The sequence below is a fragment of the Carcharhinus amblyrhynchos genome, chromosome 6 (assembly GCF_965287045.1).
Source record: "Carcharhinus amblyrhynchos chromosome 6, sCarAmb.v2.hapA, whole genome shotgun sequence".
In the NCBI taxonomy this organism is placed as follows: Eukaryota; Metazoa; Chordata; class Chondrichthyes; order Carcharhiniformes; family Carcharhinidae; genus Carcharhinus; species Carcharhinus amblyrhynchos.
Genome location: NC_137329.1, coordinates 96332946 through 96357019, shown reverse-complemented (window position 1 = coordinate 96357019; position 24074 = coordinate 96332946). Strand labels below are relative to the sequence as shown.

The following is a 24074-nucleotide window of genomic DNA, read 5'->3' as shown; positions in this document are numbered from 1 at the left end:
ACTCGCAGCAGTGGTACCGAATTTTAAAGTCTCTTTCTGATTCTTCAAACCGTTTGAGCTGAATCTGAAGAACTTATTTTAAGAGCTCTGGAAGTTGGGAAATAAAGATTTCTCACTACAGGCAAATGTTCCCTCAGTCCTTATTGATTTATAGACCCCCTGAAGAGAAATGTTTTCTACAATCCAATAATTGAACAGTTAGTCACAAATGCACAATCCAGTCAGTTTTCATACTGGCATGCTAATGAAATAAGTAAATATGTTGGAGGAAGATTTGGTAAAAATAATAACAACAATAATAATAATAATGTTGGAGAAGCTCATAAGCCATTTTTAAGCATTTGTTTGATAATGTTACTGTGAAGTAATTTTACTATATTTATGTGCTATATAAATGAAAGTTTTTGTTGTATACAATATTAAAGTTATGCTTATTTTTGGGAGTGACACTGAAGGAAGTGATTCAGGAACAATACGTTCTTGCCTTTGAGGGAGAGGAACAAAGTTTCAATACACTGATTCCTGGGACAAGAGCTTGTACCAGTGAGGAGAAATTGAGTAGAATGTATTCCTAAAATTGAGATCTGTATTCCTAAAGTTCAAAAGACTGAAAGGAGATCTCATTCTTGCATATAAAATCAAAAGATAGATACTGGAAAGATATTCATCCTGGCTGGGGATTCAAGAGCAAGGAGACACATCATTTAGCCATTTAGCATCACAATATAGTGAAATCTCTTCACTCAAAAATTTGTAAATCATTTCCAGAGAGATGGAAATGCTTGATTTTTGATTATATTCAAGATAAGGATGAACTTTTTTTTGGATAAGAAGGGAGTTAGTTAGGTGTTGTGTGGATAGTGCAGGGAAGTGCAGTTGATGTAGTGATAAGCCATGGACGGTAAAGCAGGCTTAACAAACCTATGTCTTCCATGCCAACCTATGTCCCTCCAACTACCCCATGGTTCTTTATAGGCCCTATGCCAACTTGTTGCCAACCCATGTCCCACCTGCCAATCTTTGCTCTTATACCTACTATTCCATCTCATCCAGTATCGACCAAGGGCAGACCTTAGGACCTTAGAAAAGGTTAGATAAAATAAAGTTACTTCAAATGAGGTTTTGCAGATTTCACTATGTTGAAAAAACACTCTCATTCATATATTCATTTCCCACATTTACATTCATTCAGCTAAATAAAGCTTTGTCACAACAAACATTTCATTCAAGTCACAGCCCCTTAAAACAACGAGCATTGGAATTCATCGTCCCACAATAAAGAGTCCATAACCACTTGTAGCTATCAATCAAACAGTGGCATAGCAATCACCCTACTATGATAATGGATGGTTGTGAAATCTGTTATGCAGCACTAATCCAGTAATGAAAGTTTTCAGGCTCTGTCAACACTCCAGACATTGTTTTCAAAGATTTAAAGAGTGGAACTTTTAAATTCCTTGACAGCTTGACAGATCAGTTTGACAGGTCCCTTTGACATTAGTCCCTTCTGATTATTTGTCATGTCACTCTGACAGCTCCTTCTGATAGTTTTAACAGTTGGTTTTGCCAGGTCTGTTGATCTGTCCAATGAGCTTGACAGTAATGAGTTTATGCATTTTTTACACATATTTATGCTTGCTTTTAACAATTCCAAAGGGTACCTGACCTCCACCAAAGGGCATTATATCTCTCCCAGATGTGTGCTGAAACCAGATCCAAAGGTGTACCTTAACTCTCCAAATGAGTATCCTGGCTATTTAAACAAATCCAGAAAATTCAGATACATCAGTTAAAAACACATATCATGGTATAGAGATAAATGGGGCTGGACTTTCACAGTGTCTGTGAGGTTGATCTCTGATACAGATAGGATTTGAAAATCACATTCACCAACATGGCTGCTGTTTGTCTTTGCCACTGATGCCAGGCAGGCAACTTCCATCTTCTGATGGTGTTCAGCCCCTCTTTGGGGACTGAGCTCATCTCTCCCCTAATTAAGCCATTTAAATTTTAAAATCTTATTGTGGGAATGACACAGCTGAGATCAGAGCCCGGCATTCATCCAGGTGTTAGATTGCCAACCTGGATTGAAAATGTTGCCCATCGTTCCTGGCCTTTGTGCTGGTGCTGTCTTTGACAATGTTAATTTTTGAACCAACATCATTTAAAAACTTGGAAACCTTTATTATCTGGTCATTATCATATTGCTGTTTGTGGGAGCTGCTGTAAGCAAATTGGCTCCTGCATTTTCTACTTTGCAGATGGCATGGTAGTACTGTCACTAGACTGATCCAGAGGCCCAGGCTAATGTTCCCAAACATGGACTCAAATCCCACCATGGAGCTGGTGAAATTTTAAATTCCGTTCATAAATCTGGAATTAAAAAACTCGCCTTTTAAAGAGTTTATTTATTAGTCACAAGTAGGCTTACATTAACACTGCAATTAAGTTACTGTGAAAATCTCATATTCGCCACACTTCAGTGTCCGTTCAGGTGCACTGAGTGACTGGGGAATCAAGCCTGGGTCCCTGGCATTGTGAGGCAGCAGTGCCTCACTGTGCCACCCTTGGCAATTGTTGCTCCTTGAACTTGGATCAACTGACACTGTGGACAAAAACATTCAAACTCTTGAATTATTGTACAACAAATCTCTTTTACTGTACTCTACCAAGTTACCACAAAAGTATCAAACTCCACTGCAAAAGAAATCAAAACCTTATTACACAGAGTATCAAAAGGTTGTTACACACTAAAGGTGGAATCTTGAGTCCACACTCTCCACCCATGGAGATGCTGGCACCTGCTCAAAATGCGGAGAGTTTGGAAAAATGTGAATCTCGCTGGTGAGATCGCATTTCTCGATTTTGAACTCAATGGTGGAGTGGTGTACGCCAGAGAAAGGTGGGAAGCTAATTTAAAAGCATTAGATATCATTAGCAAGCACTCAAGCCAGATATTAAGGCTGCACTGAATATTTAATTGACAACGGCACAACGACACATCGGCATCATTTACTATGTAAATGTGAACTTGGCACCATCACCTCTAAAGGGGATGTTGGAGGTGATCACTCAGGCGGCCATTACTTCTTGGGCTGTCCAACATTCAAGGGGCACCATGGAGAACACTGGGGTGCAAAGATGTGCAGCTCGGGGCTTGGGGTGAGAGCCACTGTCATCACCGCGGGGGAGGGGGGGGGGGGATGGTTGGAAGGCATGGATGGGTAGCTCATGGAGCCTGTTGAGTTGTCCTTCCTACTGATCGGGATTGACCAGCTGATTTTCTCTAACCTCTATGCTACGCACAAAGTAGCCAAAGGGTACAAAAAGCTTCACAAAACTATCCAACCTTCATCCTATAAATTAAATTACAGTTTAACTTAGATATTACCCATGGCGCGGTGAGGTCACCAGTTTCCCTTCCAATGGGTTTGTTCCGATTTCTCCCAGTCTTGGACTCAGGATCTTGTCGCAATGGTTAGTCCTGCATGTTGTCGCTCCAGAGGTTTCTTTGTCTCTCCTTCTTATACAGATCTTGCTGGCACTGATCATGCTTCTAGTCACATACCCACAGAATAGACACTAATCAATCACTGTCTTTTAGTGGTGAATGCTCAGGGAATCATGCCTCTCTCAGGGGGTTGTATTTCTCTCAGGAGCACAACACGATGGCCTGTGTTCAATCACTGTGCACCCGAGCCTTAGAAACAGCTATGTCTCACATGAGGTGACTGCCCAATCAGCTCCTGTGCTCATTCAGTGACCTGTCCTTTATTGTAGAACACAGCAGTTTATACTGTTCCCACAATTCTTATGCTGATGCCTTTTTAAACATCAAGCTTTGCTGGTGTCTTCATGGATACCCATCAAGCTACATGAGAGCAACAACAAAACCATCATTGATGATTGTAAAAACCAATTTGGGTTCACTAATGTCCTTTAGGAAGGGAAATCTGCTGTCCTTTCCTAGTCCAGCATACATGTGGCTCTAGATTGCTGACTCTTTATACTTTTAATGCCTTCTGAAATGGCCTCGCAAATCATTCAGTTCAAGGGCAATCACGGATGGGTAACAAATGCTGACTCTACTAGTGATGTTCAGATCCCATGCAAAAACTAATTTAAAAAACAGGGTGTGCACTTGAAAAGTACTTCACTGATTGTGAGACACCAGGGAAGCCCTGAAATCATATAAGGTGTTGTATAAATGGGAATCTTTTTCTCTCTCTTTTTATTAGAATGTTTACCACTTACTTCCAATAATCATAGTGGGCAAATCTTGCTGGAAAAATAATTGCCTGTTCACACTTCAGCAAGATCTGACCCAATAATTTCTCTTCCCCTGAATGTGCGTCGTGTATTGCAACCTCAATGTAACCCATAATGATATTGCCAGAGACCAATAAATCTCCCTGAACTAAAATCAATTAGTGGCTAATTGACTATCATCCACTAGTTTTTAAAAAACTATTTTCAATTAACTCCAGAAAATTATCTAATTAATTCAAATTAATTTGAGACAATTTTAAAGGCATCATCATCTCAATATTTGAACAGTCATGAACAGCCTATTTTTGCAAAACAGATGCACGTTTATGGATATAGCTGTACTGACTGTGCACTGCGCCAGGTATTGTATCCCTGTAACATTTTTACCTTAACTTTTATTTTAAAATGTGTATATATCATACAGATCAACAAGGTACCAGGTTGACCCTGGCCGATGTGGAGTTACTAGATCACACCCACTAAAGGAATTAGGATGTTATAATTGGCCTCAACACTCTGGGCTGGGGAGAGTAAATTCAGCCAAAGCTCTTCCTGCTAATCACTGTCAGTTGGAAAGTATATATTTCTGCATACCAGGTGAACACCACAGAGAGCTCAGTTGGGATGCCCTCATGGTCAAACAACACGCTCACCATTGGCTCATGCCTGAAGCAATTTTATTTGTTGGAAGCATCAGAGTCTGCCAATACCTATCAATCTGTAATTTTGCACAATCAGAATGAGGCCATTTGGCCTGTTGTTCTTGTGTTGACTCTTTGGAAGAGCTTGGGCCTACACTACTGCCTTTTGTTTTTAAACTCTCTAAGATCCTCAGTCTCAAATAACTGTTCAACTCCCTTTTAAGATTACTGACAGAATCAGCTTCATCACTTTTTCAGGTACAATATACCGGATCATCACAACTCTCCGGAGTGAAAAAACATGTCCTCATCTCCCTTTTTTAGAGCTTTCGTTCAGCGCTTTAAGTTCATGACTTCTGATTAATAGCCCCACCAAAGAGGAGATATTCTTTCTTTATGTCCCCTATTAGAACCTCTCAGTATCTTTAATCCCTCTATTAATTCACTTTCCCTGGGTTTAACTCCCTCATTTTGAGACTAAGTGCAGTATTGGGCAGCTCTGGCAGTGATTTTCTGATTAGCCAGAATGGCAAGATCCTGTGCCAGATTCTGTGCTTGGAACCTGATTACAGGTAAGTTCTTCTCCCAGTCACCTGGTGGGCCAGCAGGTGATTCATCCGTCCACCATCATCTGAAGATTCCAGAGCCACATTAAACACCAGCCCAGCACACTTATATCACTGTCTCCAGGCCACTGATCTTCATCAGACTGTGCAGGATGTCAGTAACCCAGAGGCAAAAGGATGGCAGCCTCAAGAAGTCAGTTCTTCAATTTGACCACCCTCCCCATCAAGCGCATCACCTTGAGATGCTCATGCCCCACTTGGATTTTACCCAACGCATCTGGAGTCTTTGTACATCCACTTGCAGTGAATGATGTGGTATCTCTTTAATCTATTTATTTGTGATTTTTTATGCAACCTTCTTGAGGTTCAGCTTCCCTCCCCTCAGTCTTCCGTCCGCCTTCCATTATTTGTCTTTCTCATCCACCTCCTTGCCCTTCTGCCAGCCATCACCCTTCTGTCTTGTCCTTTCCCCTCACTCCTTGCTTAGCCCTCCTTCCAAATTGCGCCCGTTGTCTTTGTCAGGTCACACTGTGCCCCAACTCTCCACTGGCCTCACCTTACCCTCCACCCTCAGTTAAACTTCAGTCCTTTATTGGGGTGGCAACATGAATCCCCTAGCACAGTGCTGTCCAGATAGACACTGGTATGTGGCACTATGGGGCAGGAGACCTGTGAACTCCTGAACCCCAGGCGTAATACTGATCTGGCACAGTGACACAGGATGGTCCATGGGTCCAGCAGCATAGTGCTGTCCATGAAGAACCAGCTGAGCACAGAGATAGAGGGCAAGAACTGGTCTGGCCAGCAAAGTGGTGAGCAGCATACCAAGGAGCAGCACAGCACTATGACAGAAAGTTGTTGCACTCAAAACGAACTGACAATTGCCTTATACACACCACTTTTTTATTTCATTCATTGGACATGGACATCGCAGGCTGTCCAGCATTTATTGCCCATCCCTAATTGCCCTTGCGAAAGTCATAGTGAGCTGCCTTCTTGAAACGCTGCAGGCCATGTGCTGTGTGTTGCAGCTGAGTGCCTTGCTCAGCCATTTAAGAAGGTAGATGGGAGTCAACCATATTGCTGTGGTGCTGGAGTCACATGTAGGCCAGACCAGGTAAGGACGGCAGATTTCCTTCCCTAAAGGACATTAGTGAACCAAATGGATTTTTCCGACCATTGATAATTGTTTCCTGGTCATCAATAGATTCTTAATTCCAAATATTTTTATTAAATTCAAAATCCACCATCTGCTATTGTGAGATTCAAACCTGTGTTCCCAGAACATTAGCTGAGTTTCTGGTGTCCAGCAACAGTATAGTGATAATACCACTAGACTATCGCCTCTGCCTTTAATCAATCAGGTTTTGGATCAACGTAATTTCCTGCAAGATTGGAAGGCCTGACAGGACACCAAAGACAGCTATTTTAATGAGCATTCATGAGATGCAAATAAATGCAAATAGAGTTCATGCCACCAGCCATTGGGAGCATTGCAACATGATTTTACATCAGTGGGTTTCCAACTTTTTGGCTCCTACTAGATTCTCCACTCCTGCCTGCCACCAAACCAGCCGTGGGTGGGATGGAAGAACTCCATCCTCTGTTCCAAAGAGACAAACCCTAACTGCTCTGACTTCTCCTTGTGACTGTAGTCTTCTCATCCCTTGTAACATGCTGGTAAGCCTCCTCTGTACACCATTTTAGGGTCTTTGCATCCACATTGTGGTGTCCAGATTTTCTGTAGTATTCCAACTGAGGCCTAACCAGTGATTTATAAAATCCTTGTATGAACTCTTTGCTCCTATATTCTATGCCTGTATTTATAAATTCAAGTAATCCATTAACCACCTTATCAATTTACCCTGTAGCTTTAAGGTTTTGTGTCTTTGAACACCAAGATGAAGAATCTGAAAAGGGATATATATAGAATTGCTACAATGCAGAAGGAGACCATTCAGCCCATTGAGTCTGTACTGACCACAATCCCACCCAGGCCCTATTACCATAATCTCACACATTTACCCTGCTAATCCTCCTGACACTAGGGTCAATTTAGCATGGCCAATCAACCTAACCTGCACACCTTTGGACTGTGGGAGAAAACCAGAGCACCCAGAGGAAACCCATGCAGACATAGGGAGAAAGTGCAAATTCCAGGCAGACAGTAACCTGAGTCCAGAATTGAACCTGGAATCCTGGCTCTGTGAGGCAGCCTTGCTAACCACTGTGCCAACATGTCACCTAGGTTACGTGAGTGGGCAAAAAATTTGGCACATGGAATTTGACATGAAATGGGTACAAAAATAGGGATGTCTTGCTATGACAGTACAATGCGTAGGCTGGACCTCACCTGGAGTATTGTGTACAGTTGTGGTCTCCTTAATTATAGAGGGATGTTACTCCTGTGGAGACAGTTCAGAGAAGGTTCACTGAGGGGCTAGAAACTGTAAAATCCCTTGGGTTACATGCCTGACATGGAATGTATATTGTAAATAACTAGAGTCTCAGAATTGTACTGAGGCATCTAAGAATGGAACATGATATATGAAGACAAGTTGAATTTTATTCCACTTTCTGTAATTTTGAAATAAAAATGTTTGTAACATACTTTTATAAATTTTATGATTCAAGCATTCTTTAACAAAAAAATGGCAGTTTAGAAAAGATCATCTCAGCTGATTCACTAGAGGCCTTAGGGTTTAGTTCTGCTCCCATTTTTATGACACAGAAAAATTAAGGATATTTGCCATTTCATGGCTAATTACAATGGCCCCTTGTTCTGGTATTTCTCAGTGGTCTCACTGTCTTGGTTTTCCCTGAACCTGTTATATATTAAAATCATTGCTTGAGTCAAAATATTGCATATTTCAAAATGAATGTAAAACTCTTTTTTCAACCTCCCCCAAGTTGTTTGTTCCTTTTAAAAGTGTCCACATTTACCTTTTGTACCAGTTGTATCTGCAGCTTGTGCATAAAAATAATATTTGCAATGTTAAAAGTCATACCAAATTGTCTTAATTGCGTAATATTTTGGGTTTGTGAGGCAGGGAGCAGTTCCACAGCAACATAACTGGGTAGACAGCACGGATAATTTTCCCTTTAATAAAATCTCATTACTGTAAGAACACGTTCATGAATAATAATTTTGAACATTGAATAAAAATAGATGTAAATATTTCACAGACAAAAAAAACGTTTCCAGCTTTTGCAGGAAAAATTGTGCAACACAAGGCACCTCCGAAAATGACCTGAGAATTAATCTACAGCTTCTATTCCCAATCAATCATAGTCCCACTGGGAGATTTTCTCACTCATGACACGTCAGTTATTCACTTATCTTCATCACCTATTGTTATCATCATATTCCACTTCCTTTGTAATCATCCCATTTCCCCTGTTGCCATCATGTTGTCCCATTATTGACATAATCCACTTCTGCTATTGTTCTATTCTTTCCCTTTTTTGTCATATTACCTCCCACTGTCATCATAATACCCTAGTAATGGTCACACTACTCCATTATCACCCTATTTTCCAGTTAAAGTTAATTTATTAATCACAAGCAGACATACATTCACACTGTAGTGAAGTTACTGTGAAAATCCTCTAGTCGCCACACTCCGGCACCTGTTCGGGTACACTGAGGGAGAATTTAGCATGGCCAGTGCACCTAACCTGCACATCTTTGGACTGTGGGAGGAAACCAGAGCATCCAGAGGAAATCCACACAGACGCAAGGAGAATGTGCATACAGTGACTCAAGCAGGAATCGAACCCATATCTCTGGCACTGTGAGGCAGCAGTGCTAACCACTGTGCCATCGTGTTATGATGCGGAGATGCCAGCGTTGGGCTGGGGTAAATGTGTTATTGTTACATTTGCTTCGCCACACCCATAATCATCCTAATCCTCTGTTATTGACATACTTTCCCCTCCTCACCCCATTTTTATTATTAACTCTTGGGCTGTGATCATCACTGGCAAGGCCAGCATTTATTGCCCTATCATAATTGCCTTGAAGAAGATGGTGGCCTTCTCAAATCATTGCAATCTGTATGATGAATGTACATGCATAATGTTGCAAGGGTGGAAGTTCCAGGATTTTGACCTAGCAATAGTGAAGGGATGGCAATATACTTCCAAATCAGGATGGCATGTGGCTTGAAGGGGAACTTGAAAGTTTTGGTGTTCCAATGCATCTGCTCTCCTTGTCCTACAAGGTGGCAGAGGTCAAATGTTTGAGAGTTACTGTCAAAGAAGCCTTGGTGATGGTACACACTATACTCAAGGTGCAAAAGTGGTGGCGGGAATGAACTTTTAAGGTGATGGATGAGGGGCCAAACAAATGATCTGCTTGACGGTATAAAATGTCTTGGATATTGTGTTCATCCAAGCAAGTGGAGAGTATTCCATCTACTCCTGACTTAAGTACATAAGAAATAGGAGCAGGGGTAGGCCACTTAATTCTCCAAGTCTGCTGTACTGTGCAATAAGGTCCTGACAGATCTTTTAAGCTAACTCCACCTTCCCACACTAATTTGACATCCTTTAATTCCCAAGTATACAGAACCATATCAATTCCTGTATTGAATATGCTCAAGAATTGAGCATTCACAGCCCTTGTTCTTGTGCATTTTGCTGAAGGATTCACGGCATGTGCATGAAAGATTCAGGGAGAAAAATCCAAATGCCCATAACTCTTTGAAAGAAGAATTTTCTGCTCATCTCAGTCCTAACAAATGATCCCTTACTCTGAGACTGTGATCCCAAGTTCTAAACCATACCCCCAGCCAGATAAAACATTCTTCAGACGTGCTGTGTAGATGGTGGAAAGGATTTGACGTGGTGAATCACTTGCCATTTAATACCAACCTCTGACCTGCTCTAATAGTTCACAGTAACCAAATGGCATCTCCAGTTAAGTGTCTGTTCAATGGCAACCCCCAGGATGATGTGGGTGGGGGGTTTGGTAATGTAATCTGTTGAATGTCAAGGAGAGGTGCTTAATTTGGCCCTTGCTGGAGGTGGTCATTACCTTGCACTTGAGTGGTGCAAATGTTACTTGTCAATTATCAGCCACAGACTGAATGTTGTTCAATGCTTGTTGCATGCAGGCACAGACTGCTTTGGTATCTGAGGAATTGTAAATGATAATGAACATTCAAACATTAATGAACATCCCCAATTCTTACTTTATGTTGGAGGGAAGATCATTGATGAAGCTGTTGAAAATTGTTGGGCTTACAACACTACCTTGAGCAACTCTTGCAAAGTTCATATTATTGACCTCATGACCTTAGTGCTAGGCATGACTCCAACCAGTGGAGAATTTTGTTTTTCCCCTGATTTTCATTGACTTCAATTTTACTGGGGCTCCTTGTTGCCAAAGTCCAATGTTACCATATCAAATGCAGTCACTCTCACCTCACTTCCAGAATTGAACTATTTTGTTCATGTTTGAGTCAAGACTATATTGAGGTTGGGAGTCAAATGGTCCTGATGGGACCCAAACTTCATATACTTACTTTATAGCTACTCTCATCTTCTCATTACCCCTCCTATGATTATATCTAAAATATATCTATGCTGACGTATTTTAGACAGTCTAACTTCATCACCCAACTGATATTTTTCAGAGATGCTCTCACATTAGGTTTGCTAATTCTGATCGTAGTTAGTCTTGGAAGCTTGATCACATTAGATGGCATGGCTTTATTAGTGAAAATGATATTGCACTTATCTTACAAAGGTTGGGTCCCACCTACTTGTGTATTTTACTGAAGGATTCATGGCAATATCCATTACATGATAGGTTCGGAGAAATGAGAGTCCACCATAAGTAAACAGATAAGGGAAATAAGGGTGGCAAAGATGAGAATTTTATGGTAGACGGAAATCAGAGTTAGGAGTAAATTTAATTTCATCAGTGACTAATAGTAACTCACTGACATTGCATTGACAATTTATATTAGATTCCCTATTATAACCAACAATAATAAAATAGCACATTCATAATCTATATGTTACTGGTGGTACTGTGTGTAATTCCTCGATATTCTATCTGTAACTTGTACTAATCATTTAATCCTTTGATAGTTATGCTATAACAGCAGCCTGAATCCCCTCCACCTGCTGTCAGGCTCCCCAGTCTATGATACTTATAATATTTCTCTGCCTCCCTCCTTGACACACTGGCTCTGTGTGGAGAAGATAACTCTGAACTGAGAATTTCAATCAAAGCACATTTATATTCGGACTTTGCGTGTCAAAGCTGGTTGAAGCAGACTGTTCTAAAGAAAACCAAGATGTCGCGTAAAGGACAAACACGAAATGCACCTTAGAGTAATGAATGGAATTGGACATGGGAGTGACATCCTTAAGCGTTCTTGGTAACTAGGACCATACATTACAGAATTGGAGAAAATCGGTATTTGGAGAAAAATGGAGAAATGCCAATCTAGAAAAAGGGGGCGGGGGAGGGATAGATTACCCAGGGAAATATGGGCAGATCAACATGGCACCCATTATGGTAAAATACTGGAGGAAATTCTGTAGAAATAAATATTGAACCACCTGAGAAAGTCTGAATCTGAAGGAGGGACTCAGCATCACTTTATGAGATTTATGTGTTTTCTGGAATTTGAAAAGACAGCAAACCTTATGAAAGTCAATGAGAATTCAGCAGAAATTCAGCAATTGTCCGAGCTTGGCGGTACAGCACAGGAGTGGAAATGGATGGAAAATTAGCAGTGCCTCACCATCAAACGTGAAACCCCGTTGGTAACATTTTTTACAGGCTGTCACAAATCTCATTTGTCACATTTCTTATTTGTAACTTACTGGGGAAGACGAATAATGCGAATCAGTGGAAAAACGCGAGGTTTTGAAGTTGTGATATCTCTACGTCTCCTGACGGATTTTGGCCAAGATGTAATTTGATGGTGCGCCATTGCACTCTATGAATTAACACAGAAGTTTACTATTTAAAGAACTAAATGCGGCCTTTACTGAATGCTAAATTTGAAGAACGACATAGTGAGTTTAATGATGATTACAGAATATTCTAAATAAGACCAGGAAAGGAAGTATTCCAAGCGGTACAGTGGTCAAATCGCTTAAGGATGCAGTTACACTTGGAAGACAATTATCACCTAACTCATTAAAGACAATTGCTGTGACGCCAAAGTCCAGGAAGTTATCCAATGCCGCTTGGAGCTAATTGGTGTTAGTATAACTCCAATCTGGTGTGAAACCGTCTTCCAAAAGCCTGGTGAATCAGTTGCACAATTTATTTTATGAGATCGTGTTTAATGTTATGAGGGAATGATTGTTGCCTTTTTTGGTGTCTTAACTTAGGAAGCCACCAGAGTCCAGTTGTTTTGTGGCTGACTTGTCCACGGTGTAATTCCGCCTGCAAAATGTTGTCAATCAATGGATCTGACATGGTTAGCTGCTGTATAGTTCACTCTCCTTTAACATTAGTGTTGTACATCGTCCCTTCCTAATAAAATGTCCAATGCCCTGAGGGCAAAATTCAATCTTTTCGCACTGGAAACCCCACTCGGGTTCGGGAGTATCTGGAGTACTTTTTTCCATTCATCTGCAGGGTACCACAGAAACTTGCAGTTCAACCCTGAGCGTGGAATCTATTGCCCAGTGAATTTAAGGTGAGCGCTAAAATCCAGATGCGATAAACAAAGCGGACTGTTCTCAATAACAAATATCGGCAGCAAACTAATCATGGTATATTTCTGTCATGACCCGCTAAAAACAAATCCAAAGTATTTACACGACCAATTGTAAAAGTTGATAATGACTCAGTAAAGTAAATGCATTATTTCTGTTTTATCTTAACTTTACTGCATGGTGTGTAGTCCGGGCGCCGAGGGCTGACATTTCAAATGTAAAATCACAGGTAACTGAAATCCGTTTAGGAAGTTACAAAATAAATTAGTGTGACCCCTAATCCAGGGTGGTCTTGACAGGGTGGGATGTGAAGAGGATGTTTCATCTTGTGGGAGAATTGTTGTTAAAAAAAAGAGGACGCCCATTTAAAACAGAGTTGAGGAGAATAGAAGTCTTGGGAACTCTGCTCCTCAAAAGGTAATGAAAAGCAGAAATTTTGAATATTTTTAAGGTGGGGGGGGATAGATTCTTGGTAAACAAGGGGGTCGAAAGGTTATGGGGTAAGTAAGAGGTTACAATCAGGGCCAGAATCTAGGGTCCTTTCGCCCCCCTCCCCCCGCCACGCCACGCCACGCCACGCCCCCGCCATATCCCCGCCAGTGAGAACAGACTCTCTATTCACAACCTCGGGACAGGAGAATCCCAGCTGAGATCAGTCACAAACTTATTGACTGGCGGAATAGGCTCGAAGGGCCGAATGGCCTACTCCTGCTCCTGATTAGTCTGTTCCAATATAACTGTTCACAGCTGGGCAAAACATACACTGATGGAAGAGCTAATAGAATTGGCGATGGCTGGGATAATAACTAAAAGAAATGTAATTGATTTTCACCAGGAATAAGCATGCTGCTATAAGAGAAGCTTGTGTTGGCAGGGTGGCCAGCTGCTGTTCCTCTTCCCATCCTCCCGTTCCCAACAATTATCAGGTCCCATGGTGACCATCAGCACTGAGATAGTGCTATAGCAACGAGCACGTCACTGTAGCTAGGGGGAGTTGCTCAGTAAAAGAGAACAAACACTCGATTTAATTTATAGTTGTCTTTTTTAATAGCTACCACACGTACGTAGCTTTACAATTGTTCTTAACATGGGAATGACTTCAAATCCTCCAATGTTAATAAAACTGAAACCAAGTGAATATTCTGTGGAAGAGTAGTGTGTTCCAACAAACCAATGTGCACGCTGATATCGTCCAGGCAATGATGCGAGTACAAATGCAAGGCGTGTAGAATGCACTTCAATGTTTTATTTGCAAGTGTAAATTTAACACAAATACTGAACTCCATAGTTAACTACTTAATGGAACTGCAAATGATGAATCCAGTTGATGACTTCCAACGTGTTTAGAGTTAAAATTAAGATATAATTTCACCGATATGTTTTGACCAGGCAAAATTATTTAATATTGATGTCTATTCGGAGAGTTTTGTTGCCCTTTGTTGTTCTAAAACTCACCTGGAATGAAAAAAATAAGTAAACTTGCGCGTACATCACCATCTTCAGGATGCCACAGCTCTGCGTAGCCACGGAAACAACTATGAAGTGTGGTCACTGTTGCAAAGGGAGCGGCAGCCAATTTTAAACAGTTGCTTCCTACATGGCTAAGGAATAAACGTTGACCAGGATGCATGGAGAATCCCTCCAGCTCTCCTCTGAAATGGTACCACGTGGCATCCTACCTCCAGGTGGGAGGAGAGACAGGCCTGGTTTAAAATTTCTCCCAAAGGAAGGTAGTCTGATAGCGTTGGTGTCATATCCTGGATCAAATCCTGGCTGTCCAACTCTCTAGATGAGATTTGAGCCTCTAATCTCTGGGAGCCGAGGGTTCCCGGATTAAGCTAAGAAGTCAAATCAGAAAATGTTGGGAAGAGTCAGCAGGTCTGGCAGCATCTGTGGAGAGAGAAACGCAGTTCGCCCTGTGACTCTGCTTGGGAACTTACAAGTTTTTTTCAATGTTTTATGTTAATAAATTCCCAGCATCCGCAGTATGTTGATGCCCACTTTACTGTTCAGACACACATGCACACACATACACACACAAACTGTCTGTCCTGCACTTTGTAATTCCCCGCAGCCACACATGAATATCCGCGCACAAAAAAAATCTTTTCACCAGTGGTTAGCACTGCTGCCTCACAGCGCCAGGGGCCCGGGTTCGATTCCCTGTTTGTGTCACTGTCTGTGCGGAGTCTGCATGTTCTCGCTGTATGGATGGCATGGTGGCACAGTGGTTAGCATTGCTGCCTCACAACTCCAGCAACCTGGTTTAATTCCCAGCTTGGGTCACTGTCTATGTGGAGTTTGCTCATGTCTGCATGGATTGCCTCCCACAGTCCAAAGATGTGCGGGTTAGGTCGATTGGACAGGCTAAATTGCCCCTTAGTGTCCTGGGATGGGTAAATATGTGGGATTACATGGATAGGGACTGGTTGGGATTGTTGTCGGTGCAGACTCGATGGACCGAATGGCCTCTTCCTGCACTGTAGGGACTCTAAGATTTTCCTGTTGGATTCAGTTTTCCTTCAGATGTTTGATTTAAGAGAGCAAGAAGTGAATGAGAGTGAGCTCTCCACGGTCCTGAATATCCCGCTAATTGGAGAATATTAATTAATATTTTGAATAATCGGGAAAGATAGGGACATCATTTCAATGTATTGCTTAAAATACTGTCAGGCGGAGACTGGGAAGTTGGTGTGGGGAGCACTCCTGTCTGTGTGTTGTTCCCCGCCTACCTTCTCCCCCCACCCCCCGCGAACTGCCACATCTAGAAAATGTTTTTCTTGCAAAGAATTTTATAGAAGGTCACATGACAACCTTTCCACGTGACCGTTTCTACGACAGAAGGGGAAAAAAATCGGTGCTTTGGCCAGGTACCCCGACATTTTGTTTCAGCCAGGGTAAACAGAGGCACCGCGGTACAGATAAGACATGCAGCTGTTCTCTCGGGGGAGTGGAGCCGGCCTCTGTGCTCAGTGCAGGTATGGAGTGAAAGGAGTGTGAGCAAACTGGGGCTGGGGGAGAGGGTTGCTCTAAACAGCTGAATCCAGGCACCTTCACAACATTCTGCTCATCTGACTAGGAGCCCGTGCGAGGCCAGTTTAACACTCAAATATTTTGACCATGTTAGTGGGCATGATTTTGCATTTCGTCCCTTTTTGTTAAAATTGCAGGTGAAATGTGAGTAGATTTGTGCGTGCCGGGTTTGATTTCTCCTTGCACAGAATTCATTAAAAGGTTTCTGCCGGGAAGGAGGGTCTTTCTGCCCATGTGATATCTAGATAACTGAAACATCCTTTGTAATATTCTCACTCGAGTGGCTGGAAATGGCAACAGTCGGTGCGGATCAGAGGTTGCAATGGTTGGGTTTGAACGCACCAGGAGAACATGATCTTTTGAGTTGTCATTCCAACCAGCAGACGAAGTATTGCAAACGCTGGATTGTAATAGCTGGGTCAGTCTTTTCCTCAGAAAAGACTCCTTTCCTCTGTGGCACAAGCAGAATTTTACGCGTTAAAGGTGGCGGTTTGCCATTGACAGGACTGACCATGGTAGATTTTATTTGCTAAGGTAATGTTCTTTACTGATACGAATTTCTCTTTCCAGCTTTCATCAGTGGCCGAATTAACAAGGAGAAAAAAGAGAGTTTGTCTGATGGGTTTGCAATGACCCTCAACAGTTGCAAAAAAAGTACCCAAAATTCAAACAACTGGATCTTTAAATCGCCTAAAGTTAAACTGGAATATTACTGGCTTTTCATTTTACCAGGTGAGGGAAGTAGTGAAACGGAATAAATTTGTATCCGGGAGTTTTGCGTTACCTTTCTTTAGCAATGTATTATTGTAGAGTCACAAGCCGTTAAACACAAACTGTTTTTCTCTGCATGTATACATACATTGTTTAAACTGCTTGCCAATGATTTACTCTGAGCGATTACACCACGGGACTTGGAATTCACCACATTCCACACACACACACATCTCCCGATATATATCCATTCCAATAATGCGATGTTTCATTAAGCATAACTCTAACTGTATTGCAATATTAAATTGACTGCGAGAAAAGTGACAGATCTGCCCTAGTTTTAACATTCCCCTGTGGTTTACATAGATTAAGATATATATTACCCAGATCTGTAAATTCAACGTTGAATTAAGATTGAGGCCACTTTATCACAATATATCCACGAATAAATGTCATGACCATTCGGCCTGTCTTAATTTGTCCATTGAGAAGGATTTCAGCCTTTCACTTACCCGCCACTTCATGATGGGCTTTTTTCCCTGTCATTTTCGGGGAGGGGGGGGGCTCGCCTCTATTGCTCTGTTTGAATCCCATTCCAAATGTCTATCATTGAACTTAGTGCTCTTAGTGTTGGAGTTATTAGTTTGAACCTGTGATCTCACTGTTTAATGTAAAGTAGCATTATAGATTATCCTTTTCTACATCATTCACTATCTTAGATATTTCTGTAAGATCATTTCTCAAACCTCTTTGCAAATTGCAAAGTTCAAATTTCTCATTTTTCCCCCTTATCGCTGGAACCGCTTCCTTTGGCCATCTCTGCACCAAATCTGTGATTTATTGCCCACCTTGTTTCTTGGCAACCGAACACAGGGATGTTCAAGTCTCAAGGGGTGCTCTGACCATAGAACTACACACATTCACCATGACTTAGATTCTGCTGTTTTGACCATGTCCCTCTGCGTGTTTTGTTGATTTGCTGCTTTTGTATTTGTTGACTATGATGAACCTAGAATTCACTAAGATTCCTGGCTTTGTTTCAATTTCACTTTTAGCTATTTCAATATCATTCATGGAATAATTGTGTCACTCTCTTTTCCTTCCTATGAACAAAACATTACATTCGTCCGCACTAAATTACGTCCTACGTTGTGGGGCCCATGCTGGTATTCTGTTTAATCCATTCTGTATTTATTTTCATCTGCCTCCTCGGATTCTACTAGCCATCTTGGGCAGCACGGTGACACAGCGGCTAGCACTGCTACCTCACAGCTAAGCACCCGGATTCGATTCCTCGGGTCACTGTCTGCGCAGAGTCTGCACGTTCTCCCAGTCTCTGCGTGGGTTTCCTCTGAGTGCTCCGGTTTACTCCCACAGTGCTGGTTAGGTGCATTGGCCATGCTAAAACCTCCCTCAGTACCTCAGTATATCCAAACAGACCCCGGAGTGTGATGACTAGGGAATTTTCACAGTAATTTCATTGCAGTGTTATGCCTACTTTTGATGCTAATAAATAAACTTAAACGATCTCGTTTGCTGATATATGTAAGATGACCACTTTACATTTCGTTTCTGAATTCAAGTCATCGACTCAATGACTTTTTCTGCATCAAATCCTGGGGTGGCCATTCAGTGCTTTCCCTGCTATCAGATGGCTCGTCTGACCAGTGCATGTTATTCTTTTCCATGTTCGCTAATTTATTATCCATCCCCTCCCAAACTCCAACTTAACTAGTAGACTTTTATCAAATGTCTTTGGAACTAAATGCAGCATGTCCCAGACTTTTCCAGAGTCTAGCTGGGTTGGTCATGCAGGATCCAACCCTTCTGAGGCTGCTGTTTACTAGGGTCGTTATATACAGAGAATCAAAGTTTATTCGTCGTAATCAATTCGATTATTTCATGTAACCGATTTATTCATTTAAATCCAACAACGCTGGTGTCAATTCTGCGCGATCAATAGCTTCATCGTCTAAGACTACGTTAATATAATTGCTGGGGAAATGAATTGGACCAATATAGGCAATGATTTCCCCTGACGTTTTACATTGCGCGTTTTCACAATAGGGAGGATTTGATTAATCGTTGTGATCCCAGTTAGTGTAATTGGTGAGGGTGACGGCATAGAATTGATCTCATATATTGCGGTCAGTGTCAGTTTTGGATTATGGAGTGGATCGTTTGCTGGAATTGAAACAGTCATTAAGAAGCGTGGCAAAGTTGGACAATGAGAACAAATGCAATACAGGAAAAACAAGATAGAAATGTTTGAAACTTTTGAGTTCCAACGTTATTGTCCGGATTCTGAAGTTGTCAGTGAGAAACGGAACATTGTTAGTCACACAAGAACGGCAGCATGACATTTGTAGCCAGTTTTTTTGCACCTGCCTATTTTTTATTCAAGGCTATAGTTATCCTGTCACTGTTACCCTGGTGCAATGAGATTGCTTGAATCCTCTACTGAGTAGAGTTCAAGTCCGGTGGGATGTCATTTTGTCTGTGAATCTCTCCGCATTTTATGAATGTAACATTTTAAAGTCCTAGTAGGACTAGGGGGCACAGCCTCAAGATAAAGGGGGGGGCGGTTTAGAACGGAGTTGAGGAGGAACTTCTTCACTCAAAGGGTGGTGAATCTCTGGAATTCTCTGCCCGTTGAAGTGGTGGAGGCTACCTCGCTAAATATTTTTAAGACGCGGGTTGATGGGTTTTTGATAAGAGAGGGGATTAAGGGTTATGGGGAGAGGGCGGGAATGTGGAACTGAGCCACGACAGATCAGCCATGATCTTATTGAATGGTGGGGCAGGCTCGAAGGGCTAGATGGCCTACTCCTGCTCCTATTTCTTATGTTCTTATGTTCTCTTCTAAAAATGAAATTGCATCAGATAATGATTTCGGCTGACATGTGTAAACCTGCATCCACTTTGCTGATGTGGAGAATGTGAGTCAGACTGCAGTTTAACTTCACTCTCCTTCCACCAGTCAAGTTATAATACTGGAGTAATATAACCATACCAAGCGTACGTCGAGCAATGATACCTCTGTTTTTCTCCTTTAACATATTTGTATTGTTAACGTTTAACAATGTCCGGTAAATCAATTGCACTGCATATTTTATCTTGATGCTATGTAGGTTTGGCATAAATGCAGAGCACATAATGTACTTCACATGTAAAGTCACTTGAAGTGAAGTTAGGCAAGACGTATAAAACTATCTCCAGAAAGAAATCTCATATTGCATTAGCTTCAAAACTGCAGCAAGCTAGCCCAAAGCCACATTTCCTAATGAAGCACTTGGGAACGCTGTAAATCTCACCTTTCATATTTCTGATATTGACTAATAGCCTGTAACTACTTAGTTACATGAAAATGTAACATCCCTCTGAATACAGATAAGGAAGCATCCGGAGATACCTGGAGAGGCCTCTCTGTGCCAGAAAGCAATGTGGCATGTGTCAGTGTTATATATATCTGCCAGCCCTCATCCCTGTGTTTTTTTTTAATGATTTATGTATTATTGTTACATGTAGGCTTGCATTAATACTGCAATGAAATTACAGTCTCCACACTTCATTTGGGTACATTGAGGGAGAATTTAGCACAGTCAATGCACCTAACCAGCACATCTTTCAGATTGTGGGAGGAAACCGGAGCACCCAGAGGAAATCCATGCAGGCACAGGGAGAACATGCAGACTCCACACAAACAGTGACCCAAGCTGGGAATTGAATCTGGGTCCCTGCTGTTGTGAGGCAGGGAGGCTAACCACTGTGCCATCGTGCTGCCCCAGTGCAAGTTACTGGAGACAGATTGGTACTATATCTGTAATTACATCACGTTCCCAGAGCTAGAGGAACTGGTTGGCCTAATATATTGACATATTGTCAATACAGTCAAGAGTTATGGGATGAAACTATCAGCCAGTTTCTAGTGGCCATTAGTCAACAATATTAAAATGATAATAAGCTATAAGAAATGTTCTAATCTAATTGAGACAAAGAAAATAAAGACTTCCTTTTTGTATAGTTCTTATCACAATACCACAAAGCACTTCACTGCCAATGACTTTAAATAAATCACATTATCTTCTTTGAACCAGCTCCATGGGATCTTTTACACTCACACAAGCAGGAAGATGGAGCATCAGTTTAACATTGTGTCTGAAGGATTGCACCTCTGATAGTGCAGTACTCTACTGTAGTTTCAGCCTTGATGTTTATGCTTAAGCCTCAGAGTAGGACTTGAACCTGGAACGTTGTGATGCAGAGGCAAAAGTGCTACCAAAGGAACCATGGCTGACACTCTAGAACACAAACATTGCTTACTGCAGATGGAATCTGTTGGAACATATTTATATTTTACAGTACAGGAACCTTTTCTTTCTTGAGAACGTTTGATACTTAAACTAGTGGTTTACAAAGTCTGTTCAATACCAACCAGTTTCTTGCTGGAAGTTTGTGTATCAGTAATCTGGTGAAAAATGAGTAATTTCTTCTTCATGATTTAAATGTCCAGTTGTAGATATTTGTTAAATTCAAACTCTTGCTTTTAGAAATGAATTATTAAAGATATTTTGATAAAATGTAAAGCTTTTTAATTGCTCAAATATAACAAAACTTTCCTTTCTGCTTTTTGTCTTTAGAAGTTGTCTTGTACAAAACATGAATATGGTATTAGCTGAAGAAATTCCAAATATGACACCCTCCATTGTAATCCCAATGGCTACAACTTCAGCTAATGCCAGTGAAATATTAAACACACCATCTGTAGGTAGTGGAGAGCAGTTTGAATTCAATGGACAGGTTCGGGCAAAAATCCATAATACCACGTACCAGGAGGTCACAACAGGGGAAATTGTTGCTGTCAGCTTCATTTTTGGTGTAATCTGGCTTGTTGCATTGTTTGGGAACTTGCTGGTTTGCCTTGTGATCCACAGGAGTAGGAGGACACAATCAACTACCAACTACTTTGTAGTGTCGATGGCATGTGCAGATTTGCTCATCAGTGTGGCCAGCACTCCTTTTGTCCTTCTACACTTCACCACAGGAAGGTGGTTGTTGGGAAACGTTATGTGTAAACTGGTTAGGTATATTCAATACCTCACTCCTGGAGTCCAGGTTTATGTCCTTCTCTCTATCTGCGTGGACAGATTTTACACTATTGTGTATCCTTTGAGTTTCAAGGTGTCCAGGGAGAAAGCCAAGAAGATGATTGCAGCTTCCTGGATTTTTGATGCTGCATTTGTATCCCCCACTTTGTTTTTCTATGGCACAGAAGGTGGCACCTGTAATTTGTTTCTGCCCCAATCCTGGAGTGGTGTTGTCTATGGCACTGTTCATCTACTGGTGGGATTTCTGGTTCCATCTATCCTCATCATACTGTTTTACCAAAAAGTCGTCAAATACATTTGGAGAATTGGCACAGATGGCAGGACTGTAAGGAGGACAATGAACATTGTACCCAGAACGAAGGTTAAAACAATCAAGATGTTTTTGATGTTAAATTGCATGTTTTTGTTGTCTTGGTTTCCTTTTTATGTGGTTCAGATCTGGCAACCTGATCCAATGGATTACACAACATGTTCAGCACTTTTTCTATCTATTGCATTGGTGTCATTCAGCTCTTCAGCATCTAAGCCTAGCCTCTATTCCATTTTTAATGCAAACTTCAGGCGTGGTATGAAGGAGACTTTCTGTATGTCATCAATGAAATGTTACCGCAGTAATGCATACACCATCACTACCAGTTCCAGAATGGCAAAAAAGAATTATGTTGGGATCACAGAGATCCCTGCACCCACAAAAGCCATTACCAAAGATACAATATACGAAACATTTGACAGAGAAGCAAGAGAGAAAAAGCTTGCATGGCCTATAAATTCAAACCCTCCAAATACATTTGTATAATCAGCATAGTTCAGTCTTCATTTGACTGTTCCACTGCACCACTAGAATACTACGCACAATCCAAAACTCAACTGTGATTACATCAGCTATTATAATACTTCTTTAAATTACTGCATCAAGTACAAAGTGGATGCTTCAACCAACAAAACTGCTTAAGTTTAATAGCTTGGACATAGTGAACTTCATGATAACTTGAATGTTACTCATACCAGATGGTGTTTGGTAAAATGTATTCAATAAACCATTGAGTCACATTTATGTTGTTCAACTGTTGCTGCATGTACTCTGCAATGCAAATATTATTTATTTTATAACAGAACATGCTAAGAGAATACACTAAGCAACAAATAGTGAACTAATACAGTAGAGATAATTCTAGAAATGGTGAATAAATACATATATGTATCAGTAAGCATTTTTCTGCGGATCTTAGTTTATTTTTTTCATTTGACTGCTGTGGTACTTCCTTTGCATTTAATGGAAGTATTGTCTAGCTGCTACAATGTTCATATCCATAACCTTTGGACTGCACGTAAATTGGGCTGGAAACTTGAACATGTACTATTATAGCACGTTTTGGCCAAAATAAACTTTCATCGTGCCAGTCTTAAAATGAATGATACAAGATCTTTAAGAGCTACGTTTTTATTTTCCAATAAACTTCTTTAAAATCTGAATTTGATTTTCTTTAAAGGTCTATTCCACAATAATTTCTGATCTATGCAATATATATACCACCTTTCTCCAATAATTTGGGCACAATGCCAGATCAACAGTGACTCATAGAATCATGGAATCTATAATGCAGAAGAAGGCCATTTGGCCCATCAGGCCTGCACCAACAACAATCCCACCCAGATCCTATCCTATCCCCATAATCGCATGTTTACCCTCCTAATCCCCCTGATATTAAGGGGCAATTTATCATGGCCAGTCAGCATAACCAGCATATATTTGACCTGTGGGAGGAAACAGAGCATCCAGAGGAAACCCATGCAGACACGGAGACAATACGTAAACTCCACACAGTCACTCAAGGCCAGAGTTGAACTTGGGTCCCTGGTGCTGTGTGGCAGAGGTGCTAACCATTGTGCCAGCGTGTCACCCCAGAATAGGAAACAATCACATTTGCTTGAGGCAAACCTTGCAGATGGTGGAGTTCCCACTGACTTGCTGCCTACTCTAGGCGGTAAAGGTAGTGTGTTTGGTTTTGTCAAAAAAAAAGCCTTGGTGAATTGCAGCAGTGCAACCTCCAGATAGT

The 24074-nt window shown here is 41.3% G+C and overlaps 1 protein-coding gene across 1 annotated transcript; it reads left to right on the top strand.

The window, feature by feature from the left end:
• Positions 1 to 16857: 16857 nt before the first annotated feature.
• On the top strand, positions 16858 to 22813 carry gpr19 (G protein-coupled receptor 19). Its single transcript, XM_080191709.1, has 2 exons — positions 16858 to 16930; positions 21550 to 22813. The coding sequence occupies exon 2, from the start codon at positions 21569 to 21571 to the stop codon at positions 22811 to 22813; it is 1245 nt and encodes a 414-aa protein (XP_080047835.1). The 5' UTR covers positions 16858 to 16930; positions 21550 to 21568.
• The last annotated feature ends 1261 nt before the right edge of the window (positions 22814 to 24074 follow it).

Excerpts from the sequence above, each read along its gene's own strand:
- gpr19 (XM_080191709.1), top strand. The coding sequence starts at position 21,569 with ATGAATATGGTATTAGCTGAAGAAATTCCAAATATGACACCCTCCATT.